Source organism: Simochromis diagramma, unplaced genomic scaffold (genome assembly GCF_900408965.1).
Source record: "Simochromis diagramma unplaced genomic scaffold, fSimDia1.1 OVJJ01000079.1, whole genome shotgun sequence".
NCBI lineage: Eukaryota > Metazoa > Chordata > Actinopteri > Cichliformes > Cichlidae > Simochromis > Simochromis diagramma.
The window spans coordinates 3,611,269-3,622,995 of record NW_024387075.1 but is presented as its reverse complement, the minus strand read 5'-3'; the positions used below and the strand labels follow the sequence as shown (position 1 = coordinate 3,622,995).

Sequence of the window (11,727 nt, the reverse complement as noted above, 5' to 3'; positions counted from 1 at the left end):
TCTTGAAGCACACTGAGAGATGGGGCTGTGAAGGAAGTGCGAATTTATGGGTGGAAACAAGGCAGGCAAAGTAAGTGGAAATTCATTACAGTGTTTTTCAAACGTGAAGTGTAGTGGTCTTGTTTTGCTGCTGATTCAGTGAGTTTTGGTTGGAGGGTGACAAAACCTGCCGTTTCGGAATCTGTGGGATGTCAGCTTTTCATACCCTATGGGCATATCCTGTAGGTGGGATCCGGGCTTTGTGTTTACATCTTTTTGCGGAATCTGTTTAGCTGCTTGTTAATCGTTAAGCCGTTTTTGCTTTTTTGGTTGTCTTTGGTCTTTGACGTTTCTGTGGATACCACACATGTCTATAATCAAAAAACAGATCTGGCGGTACCTCATGTCCCTCTAGCTCCTGGTACCATGGGCATTGAGTTTCAAACAATCAAAATACATTGTGGGAGATGTAGTTTACGGTCAGCATGCGCTTTTAAGCCGCATACAGTACACTTTAAGTAAACTTTAACGGTCATGCACAAACTTTTGCGAGGAATGTAAAATTACATATTTTGACATATGTGCTCTAGACATTGTTCACGGTGCCAAATAAGCAAACAGTTTGGAAATTTTGTTTGTTTGTTTGTTTTTTGGGGGGGGGGGGTGTTTTTAGATATTTGTCTAAGAAGCACACTCTCAGCAAAAATCTGCAATCTGAAATCAAATACACTGTTTCTCTTGGGTTACAACGTGGCAGTGGTTTCGGAGGCTGTAATGTGACCAAGTGACCGGCAGGTGTCGCTGCAGCCGCTCAACCGCCCGCCCCCCCTTCACTTCCGGGACGCCAGTTGCGCTCACAACAGGGAATATGGCGGCCAGCTCGGATCGGAACCCACCTCCTTTCCCTACAGCAGAGGAGTCAGAGCCGGGATTGTGTGACATGGCAGACGCGGACAGCGACGATGGCGAGGACATCTTCGTTAGTAACGTAGGTTCCCGCTTCGGTGACACCAGTAACAAATTGACGTGTGTTTTTAGGTTTGCATTAAGTCAGAGTCAGAAAGCCTGCATTTTTTTTTTTATATCTCAGCTGACCTGCATTCAGGGCATCCCGAAACGCTGAGGCTTTGACGGACAGTCGCGAAATACGGGCAGGTTTTCTTTGGAAGCAGCGAAAGTGATTTGTAAAGGTGTCCGGAGTTGGCTGAGAGTTAAAATTGGCCTGTCTTTATTACCAAGTAATAGGTTTTATCACTGCTTTTGTCTTGTTCGGCCTGTTCCCGTTGGTTAATTGTTAATTAAAACGCTGGCTTCGTTCACAGTCAAGCCCCTCTTACTTATCGTTTTAGCAGAATTAATAAATAAAAATTTGGTGAGCTCCGTTAGTCACATGACTCCACCCTGCTTATCAGCCCCTGTCCTAACGGTCTGCAAACTGTAATGACAGCTCGTCTCTGTGGTGGTTGTCTGCAGAGTAACCCCGTGTCTGTGAGCCGGGGAGTTTCTCAGCCCGACCGCGTCAGCGAGGAGCCTTCAGATCTGTTCAGCGAGGAGGAGGAGGAGGCGGCCAGCAGCACAGCGGCCAAGGCCAACGGAGTTCACTCCGACGATGACAACGATCTGTTTGCTGGTGAGGACACACTTCCCCCTAACAACATCTGCCAGTTCACTCGTGACTCTGCAGCATCCACAGCTTCTTGCTCTTGGCTGTATCATTTTTCATGGCGATCTTGCACAGATAACATAACACAACACAACAACAACAAACAAGCATGGTGACAGCTTGCTTTACTCAACTCAAGATTATGCAAACATGTTGATGATTTAAGTTTATGTGGCATAGTAGTTGGTGCCAGAAAGTTCAGAGTATTTCAAAAACTGCAGATCCGACCGGATCAGAGGAAAATGGCCCTGCTGCATATTGATAGGAAGGCGATAACAAGTCAACTCATTACAGCCAAGGTGTGCAGAAGAGCATCTCTGCATGCACAACACATAAGACCTCGAAGCAGATGGACTACAGCAGTAGATACTAGTGTTAGAAAAGATGTACCGATTCAACTTCTTTACTCAAGTAGAAGTGAAAAAGTAATAAAGTACAGGGTATGAAATGTACTCAAAGTAAGAGAATAAAAGTAGCTCAATGAAGAGAAGGGGAAATTATAGAGGATGGCTTTGACTCTAAACAGGAAAATGAGTAGGGAAGAGTCCGATGCATGCTCAATCATCCAGGTAAGGAAATCCCAAAAAGTTGATTCTGTTCATCTGTACGTAGCGTTTTTAGGGGGAGAAAAGTTTTGTCACTTGTCCAAGTGACTTCTTCAGTCTCAGCTGACTGCAGGTCACTTGGATGAGTGAGGAAACGTTTCTCATACTGAAAACGCTACGTCTAGATGAACAGAAATTTTTGGGAGTAGGGAAGAGGTTAAAGTGGATTCAGCAGGAGCTCTAAAATCAGTTGTAATGACTTAATATGGGAAAAGAAACACAACTCAAAATAATTTCTATTGAGAGCTCCAGTAGATGTTCTTAATATGCAGACTGTGATCAGGTGAACTGTATAACTCCTGCTGCTGAGCTGCTCTTTGTGGATTTACACACCTGAATTTAACAGTTGTTTAAGTTTGAGTTGTTCTGGCTCATTTCCATCCTCTACACTGACAATACACTGTTTATGCTGTCGTCATATTAGACACTGTACAGGGGAATGAAGGTGGAATTCGATGACCGAAGCATCATCAGTTTAACTTCAGATTCTTCCCTGCTACCCTTGATGTACCTAACTCTGACCACTGTCACACACTGTTCTTTACTTTAAATTATCACAGTACAACAAACTAACCTGTTTATAATACACTAACCTGCAAATGATTTTTATGCAACTTTTCTTTCATCTCTGAGTGAAGTTAGCTCTTTCTTTTCTCTCCCTTTGAAATACAGCAGCTGGACCTTCAGCTAGCAATACACTGTGCGCCAAACCTTTTGTCTTCAGTAGGGCTAGCTAGATGTTGAAGTACTGCAATTGCAACTCACTGACACCCGCAGTCGTTCCGGTGTTGTGGCAAAAAAAACCCCCACAAAAAACCCCCACTGGCCCACTTTAATCCCAGACTATAGCACAGTTTTGCCTCTTTTGTCTATTTCTATGCAACATCCTCTGGTGATGAATAAATGAACAGGGTTGCCTTCCACGTGTTTCTGTTTAGGGTTAAATCAGTTTGATGTTTGGAGCTTCGCAGTGACGAAATAATAACTCTACCCAAATGAGTCTGTTTTGAAAATGTAAGGCGTAAAGGTAAAAAAGTAGTCAGGAAAAAAACTACTCAAGTAAAGTCGAGATACCTGAAAATTCTACTTAATTACAGTAATGAAGTATTTGTACTTCGTTACTTCCCACCTCTGCAATTGAGCACTGTTTAAACACCACAGCTTACTAGCTGACCATTTTCATGCATCTGTGACCCCAGTTTGGGAGATGTCTGCCTTTTTCCTGAATATTTTTCCCAGAAATCAAGATTCCCTCACAAAATTCACAAAGCTTGTTCTGGGTAGTTTCATATAGTATCTGTTACCTTTCCTCCAAACCACACTGCACAAAAAATTGAAATGAAAATCCAGTTATGAGTAGATATAAGCTGTCAGTCATCAGAAGAGGCTTAAGGCTGGTTGTGGATGCTGCTGGTCACCAAAAGCTACCACAATAAATCTGAATTTGAATTTATGAAACTTTTTGCAGCAAGAAATGACAGCCAGTCTGTAAAAAGTCTGGAACATGAATGAAAAGGCTTTCTTTCTCCAGATGCAAACGTAGAACTGAGCACAGACAAGTCCAGCAGCTCCGCTCGGAAGGAGCCCTCTGGTCCTCGACATGCCTCCTCATTCACTCCGAGCCCCGCAGCCATGCAGCCCACCTCCTTGGAGCAGGTACAGGCCACGGCTGAGCCCTCTAAGAACTTGTGAGAATCTCAGTAACGTGAATGCTTTTCTAATGCTTGCGCTGCAAAGGCTTAGGTGTGTTCAAGGTATGAGTTGTGTTGCTGTCTTCTTATTGGTTGTAGCTGGAAGAGGAAGAGGCCAAGGACAGTTTTGATGTGGATGTTGCTGTCACAAACCCAGAGAAAATCGGTCAGTCTCTCTTTTTTTTTTTTTTTTTTTTTCATCATACAACCGTCTACATTTTGTAGATTAAACTAATGTTATTAATTGTAAAGTAGCTAATTGTGTGATGTTTTTGTCCTCTTTAGGGGATGGCATGAATGCATATGTGGCCTACAAAGTATCCACCAGGGTATATAATCCATCTTGTGTTAATTCGTGGCTTTCACTAGCTTTTGCTGTTGTGCCTTTCTCATGTCCTGTCACTGATCTTCCACCAGACTTCCTTGCCCATGTTCAGGAGTAAGGTCTTCTCTGTGAGGAGGCGCTTTAGTGACTTCTTGGGCCTTTATGAAAAGCTGTCAGTCAAGCAGTCACTCCATGGATGCATCATTCCACCACCACCAGAGAAAAGTGTTGTAGGTGGGTGCCAGGCATTTGTTTTTTTCTTTGGTTCTGCACTTTTTTTTCCGCTCCCTGCTGTGTGACACGTGTCATTTGGTTCAACAGGAATGACCAAAGTGAAGGTGGGAATGGATGATCCATCATCAGTAGAGTTTGTGGAGAGGAGAAGGGCAGCTCTGGAGAGGTGTGGATCCATATATGATTTACACAGTGACATTATTAACGTCATGTCTAGTTTCTTTGTTGTTGTTTTTTTTATTACATTTTCTGCTTCACACACTTCATCCCTGATGCCACTGTGCTTTATGTAGGTATCTTCAGAGAGTAGTGTCTCACCCATCTTTACTACAGGATCCTGATGTGCGTGAGTTCTTGGAAAGAGAAGACGTGAGTATTTCAAGATATAAAAAGTAGGAATGGGACAAATACTTGACTGGTCACTGCTGAATTTTAAATGTATAATTCTTGGAATGCTTTATGTTCAGTTGCCCAGAGCCGTGAACACCCAAGCACTGAGTGGAGCAGGTTTCCTCAAAATGATCAATAAGGCATCAGACGCTGTCAACAAGATGACCATCAAGATGAATGAGTCTGACACTGTAAGGGCTGAAAAGAGGGCTGAAGTGTTTAGTTTTTACATACCGTTCCACATGTGGCCTCCAAATGTAAATTTGCATAAGGATGAGTAGGAACAGACCCTGATAGATCTGTGGAGCCAGCAGAAGGCATCAAACAGATCTGCCATTCTAAACACAATGAAGAGGTTGCTGATGTTTATTCTGTGTCTCTCAGTGGTTCGAGGACAAGTTCCAGGAGGTGGAGAATGAGGAGCAACAGCTCAGGAAGCTTCATGTCGTGGTCGACTCCCTTGTCATTCACAGGAAAGGTGAGCTTCACCTGCTTTTTATTGACTTGAGCTTTTCTTTGCATCGTTTATCAAATTAATTTAGGGAAAGAAAACATTTCAGCCCAGCTGTCTTTCAGTTCTTTCAGGGTGAAACAAGTAGTCTGAATATATTTTCTGCTTCCGCCTTTAATACCAGAGCTATGTGGGAACACAGCAGTGTTTGCCAAAGGTTTGGCCATGCTTGGGAACTCTGAGGACAATACAGCTCTGTCACGGGCCCTTTCGCAGCTGGCAGAGGTGGAGGACAAGATGGAGCAGCTGCATCAGGAGCAGGCAGCCAGTGACTTCTTCATCTTTGCAGAACTGCTTGGTGACTACATCCGCCTGCTGGGTGCTGTGCGGGTAAGCCTTCTACTTGTACTGTTAGGATGGTAGATAGGATAGGGTAGATGGGAAGAAATATATTTCTTGAGGGAAATGAGGGCGACATCCCAGAGAAAGTAAGATTTGAGAATTTCCTGATGTTGGTAATTTTTGAGTATTTTATGTTGCCTTTCTCTCGTAAAACTAAATAAACTGAAGGAAGTTATTTGCATAAAAATCTTTAAAAAAAGAAGGCAGTATCATTAGTGCAGAAGAACCTATACATGTACAATCAAGTGCCTGAATAGGGCCATTTAATGTTGTGCAAGTGAGCGATGCGATATGCACAGCTTTATGTTTGAATCGCACCGCTTGAGGAAGTAACGACAACAATAAGGGCTCTCCTTAGATCTGTAACCAACCTTTAACGTGGTGCAAGGTCACAGTTTTACTGCAGACAAGCTGTCTGTTGTGTTTCATGGAAAGATCAGGTGTTGCTACTACCACTGTCTGATCTAAAAATGGATGTCCACAGGGCTGCTTCGACCAGCGCATGCGGGCGTGGCAGAGGTGGCAGGAGGCTCAGAGTACACTCCAAAAGAAGAGAGAGGCCGAGGCCAAGCTCTTGTGGGCCAACAAACCCGACAAACTGCAGCAGGCCAAAGAAGAGATCACTGAGGTAACAGTGGCAGTGACCACACAGTTAATGCAGCACTCAAAGTCTTTAGTTTACACCAAAATGGACTTCAAAGGTTTTTCTTTTCTTTTTAAATTTCTCCTGCAGCAGATTGTTGATCAGGCCAGTTTGACAAACGGGTTACAGGAACCCAAACAAAAAAGTTTCATTTAAAATACTTTGTCATCTTGTTCTGATTTAGGAGACACTCCCATTACCAACATGTCAGCTTCTTCAAATATATAAACATTTAGTTTTTTTTTCTTTGCTTTTATTAAATTATCAGCTTCTTATCAAAGTGGAGATGTAAGAGTAATTTTGTTCATTTATTTAGTTCTTTTTGTCAGCAAGATTGCAAAAAAAAAAAGCTGCAAACCGAAAATCCATGTAACAAGTTGCTGTATGGTTGTGGATTATTTTGTAAGATGGCACTGTGAAGCTGCTTTTTCACCAATTTCTGACATTGGTTAATATTGAACTGCTCCAACACTAATATAGTTTGGTATCTGTTAGAGTGTTGTCGTTAGTGGAACTGATTTCACATCAGTACGACACTGAAGGAATTTAATTTGAAGTGTGGGTTGTCAGCTACACTTGGGTTTAACAAGTTGTTGCATTGACCTGTTAGAAAATACATCTGTTTTTTTTGGCTTGTTTCGTTTTGTGTTTTTTTTTTTTTTTTTTTTTTGTTTTTTTTTTGTTCGATTCTTCCATTACAGTGTTGTTTGCTGGCCCAATGTTGTGAAGCAGTTTAGTGTGTAAATTCACTTTGTGTGTCATATTCTTTTGGTGCTGGTAGCTCGCCAGGTTATTCATTCTGTTTTGGAAAGTACTGAATTGGTTATTTTTCCACTCCTACAGTTACCATCCCACTAAGCTGTTGTTGACGGCATCCTTCACTCGCATCATCACCACTGATATCAAATTCCTGACCTTTCCTCAATTTGTCATGAACTCAAACTTACAAAGGAAACCAGCAACTGCTTTTGAGCCAGTATAAACTCTTACGACAATATTATTGTATAATACCTTGAATTAAAGCTGAAAGTCTACACTTCAATCACCTCTTTGATTTCACTATGAGGAGTGGATTTCACCCTTTTCCGTCAATGTCGACAGTCATCTGTAGTCTCTCTGTATTTATTAGCTTGTGTTTTGTAATCTTTTGCAAGTTGTGGTGATTTGTTTCTTTTTCTTCCTTTGTGTCGTCAGTGGGAGGCGAGGGTTAATCAGTACGAGAGAGATTTTGACAGAATTGGCATGACTGTACGCAAGGAGGTTCTCAGGTTTGAGGTATGTTGGGAAGGGTTTCTTTTAATGTGTCACCAAAAGTTAGTATCAAAGTAGAATGATTGTGTCTCATTTTGTCACTGCTGGAATTTTAAGAGTGCTACTGTATCTATTTGACCTGGTGAACACTTGCGGTTTTTCCAGTAGCACAAGCAACTTCATTGTGAACTCAAGATAGTTGATTTCAAACATGCACTTCATCCCTGCACTTTTCTTGACATTCTTCAGATTCAGTGCTTCAGATTTCACAGATTCATATGAATGTGAGAGCAGAGCAGGTAATAATAAATGATGTTAGGGGACTGTGAAAGCTGATGAAAGCCAAAAGCTACAGTGGATTGTTCTTCACAATAAAGTTGCTGGATTTCAGCTCCTTTTGACCTCAGAAACAGGGGAAGTTCTGCCAGAAATTCCTACAGCCGGCTTGAACCTTGGATGTGACAACTCTTGTCTTTTCAGAAAGAGAAAGCCAAGGACTTCAAGAGCCAGATAATCAAATACCTGGAAGCAATGCTGCAGTCCCAACAGCGGGTAATCACTTAACTATATTAAGCATCATATCCAACATATACAAGTATTTGTGAGGATAACGAACATGGCTGTTAAACTTCGGTCACGATTAACATCTTACTGTTAAAAAAATGTTTTAATAATCATTTTGTCTTCTTCTCACTCTGATTGTTTTCCAGCTCATAAAGTTTTGGGAGGCATTCCTGCCTGAGGCGAAAGCGATAGCTTGATGAAGAGGGAGACTCTTTAAAGACCCCGACTGCCTTTTTGAACACTTTACCTCTATAAGCAGGAACTGAGAGGACAATTTTGAAACACACAAGAAACTTCCGTCCGTTTTTTTCTTTTGTCTTTTTAATGACATCGTCTTCTCTTATCTTGTTCAGTACTTCAGTATGATAAGCGCCACATTTCCACAGCATTTCTCTGGTATATTGCCTTGTTTATGTTTCTGATTTAAGATGGTATAAAGCAAGAATCCAGCAGAGATTAACAGGGACACGAGTGTCTGTAAAACTCACCGTCCTGTCAGTGGGATATATATTTATGTCTCTTGTTTATTTTAACATGGAGGTACTGTCCCAAGGTAGCATTGCCTACAGTTTACATTAGAAGATAGGCATATGTGAGTCATTCCACACTAACAGATTGATGCATGTCAGATAATGTTTTGATGCACTAAAATGAATTGTTCTATTTCAAGAGGTTTTTTTGATATTATCAAACAAACACTATTGATAACTGGGGCCATGTACCAGGAGTATTAGCACATTCAAACAGTATATCATAGATTACGTATTAGATGATAGAGGCAGATTTGTCAAGGTTACAAGCTTGTCAGAGGCGTTACAAAATGATATAAGTTGTTACAGTGAGCGCAGGGTGTGAAAATGTAACCTCTGCTTTGGTAGTATTTTCTACAGTGACACATATGATAGTTACGTTTATGTCAGTTTCTTCAAGAGTATATATTTGGTCCTATTTTGTCAGACGTGGAGGCCTAAAGGAAACCACTGGGAACTGCTGCAGAGATTTGTCTAGAACCATGAAAGTGACTGACATGTACAAGTGTGCACATATAAAGCACTGAACAGAACTTGTGCAGATTGCTAACCATTCTTTTTTGTTTTGAGAAACTTGTCTAACAATGACAGAAAGACGTTCAAGTGAGATGGTCCCTTATTTTCTTAATCAGCATTTGTAAGTGTAGTTTTTCTGTCATGTCATATTTACGTAAGAATGTGCTTTATTTTTGTAACCACTTTGCATTAGTACACACGTTTTCCTGGAAATGCTGTACATGTAGATGTACAAAATAAATCATTAGTTCAGCTTTGGGACACTTGTTTTTGTTTATGTGAGGTTTTTTTTTTATGTGTTTGGTGGGATTTTCCATTTCACTGGGGAACTGAGATAAATTGTGATCTTCTAGACTTATACTGTACATGTAACATTGACCACTGGTTAGCACTGTCCTCTTTACAAAGATTTTGAAGGTTGGTTTTGACTTCTGCAAAAAACAAAATGCACATCCCTATACACTGAAGTTTTTATCAAGTTAAATTTACCCTTTAAAAAGGTTGCTCTTACTTGAATAAGATTAACTTAATCAACTTATTCATTTTCTAGCTCATGCTGTCTATGCTACACCTAGACTATCTTCCTTTATCCATGCACAGTCATAAAGAGATTGTGATACAGAGATTTCCTGAGTAGGGACTTCAAATTTCTAGATTATGGAAATTGAGATTAACTGATGTTTTCCTATTGCTGAAGTGTGATGGAACAACTGTCTAAAAATCATTTCTATCTAACCTGATACCTGCAAAAGCACTAAAGAATCTGTCGTGGAAGAAGGCTGGACGTGAACACAAGTCCAGAATACAGGCAAAAAGTTCAGTATATTTATTGCAGGTTTTGGCAGATGTAGCCCGTCTTTTGTGAGTGAAGCTGCAGAGTTTAATATGGTTGGATTGGTGAGTAGTATCTGGTATGCAGCTTAAACTTTCTAGAATCTCTCTCTCCAGTAATTCTGTCTAGCTGCAGCTCTCCTATTCAGCAGTGGACATCTGCACACAGAAAAACTGGTCAAAGCCAAATCAACAATTTCTTTGGTTACTCGCCCACAGGAGGCACAATTATCTAGCATCAAATGAGGGGATGCCTCCATCTTAACTAGCCCAACTGCAGCCTAGATGTGTAATCAGTGATGCTTCTCGTGTGTGACGTAGTGAGGGTGGAGACCAGGGCAAAACTACTCTGAAACACAAAAGGACAGGAGCAGTGTCACGGGGAGGCATGTGACTTCTAAGCACATTGCAGTGGCTTTAATCTAACTTGTGTATATTGTTGCCACAATACTTTTAAAATCATGAAGAGAGCTGCCTAAAGATTTGCGTTTAATCTTTTTCTTACCTCTCCTCCAGACTGCACCTGGCCTCCATCTGGCAACACCCAGGAACTGCCAAAACCAGTCTGGGTCTTTTTGGCCTCCTTTTATGGTCAAGTTCCTAGGAGGGAATGTGCTTTGGGGACATAAATAATCTATTCATTTTAAACATGTACACAATTAGGCATTTTCAATATTTGATAGTAAAGGAGTGGGGGGAGCTACTGGCTATTTAGTAAGCAGTTGCAACTGCTTTCAAGGACTACTGTGTGCTAGGTCATGATAGAGACTAGTTATAGTGGCTTATTTTCAGGGGCCCTAGTTACAGGGGGTGTAGTCCAGTGCAGAGCTGTTTCTATTTGGTATAGGATTATCTTTAAGACTTGGAGATGTGTTATTTTGGCATTGTTTTCTTAAATTATTCTTGAATGAAGACATTGATTTGATGCATGTAAGAAAAAAAAGATTCATTTGTCTTTATTTTTTCCTCCTATCTCCCTACCCTGTGTTCTCAATGAAAAAAAAATGAAAAACACAAATAAAAAGAAGGAAAGAGATAGGAGAGAAAAGCCCAACAATTCCCCCTGAGCAAGCACTAGGTGACAGTGGGGAGGAAAACCTCCCTTTAAATAGGAAGAAACCTCTGACAGAACCAGGCTCAGGAAGGGACAGTCAACTGCCGTGACTGGTTGGGGTGTGAGGGTGAAAAATGATGAAGAGGGAGGGGAGACTGATAGAGAGATGATCGGAGAGGAAGGGGAGAGAAAAGGTGGAGGAAGACTAGACTACGCCTCCTCATGATCAAGTGAGAAAGCAGGAGAATCCTTCCTTTTGAAAAAGAAAAAGCGTTTTTTCTTCTTTTTCAGTCACTGTTCCTGGAGCGCTGAGGTTTTTTATGTCATCGATTGCGTCTGCGTTTCCCCTCTCAACTTTCTTGCATCTTTTCTACAGTTCTTCTAATTTTGCTTGTTTTTCTTCAAGCTTTTCTTTCAGTTCTTTTTTATTTTGCCTCCTGTACTAGCTTTGCCTCGTGTCTGTATTGTCTGTATTCCTCCGTTGTACTTGGTTGTACATGTCTTCTAACTCCTAATTTTTTGAAGCGTACACTGTAGGTCTTTATGTGTTTTCTCTTGTTCTTATTTCTTGTTCTCAGGTCTATAATCTGCTGCCGTA

At 41.1% G+C, this 11,727-nt stretch overlaps 1 protein-coding gene across 1 annotated transcript; it reads left to right on the top strand.

Moving 5' to 3' along the window:
• Positions 1-810: 810 nt before the first annotated feature.
• LOC120742294 (sorting nexin-1-like) lies at positions 811-9,510 on the top strand. Its single transcript, XM_040045551.1, has 15 exons — positions 811-967; positions 1,453-1,609; positions 3,779-3,903; positions 4,038-4,104; positions 4,224-4,267; positions 4,356-4,497; positions 4,585-4,663; positions 4,791-4,866; positions 4,965-5,078; positions 5,272-5,365; positions 5,523-5,728; positions 6,225-6,368; positions 7,578-7,658; positions 8,115-8,186; positions 8,345-9,510. Exons 1-15 carry the CDS (start codon positions 848-850, stop codon positions 8,393-8,395), a joined length of 1,572 nt encoding a protein of 523 aa, XP_039901485.1. The 5' UTR covers positions 811-847; the 3' UTR covers positions 8,396-9,510.
• Positions 9,511-11,727: the final 2,217 nt, after the last annotated feature.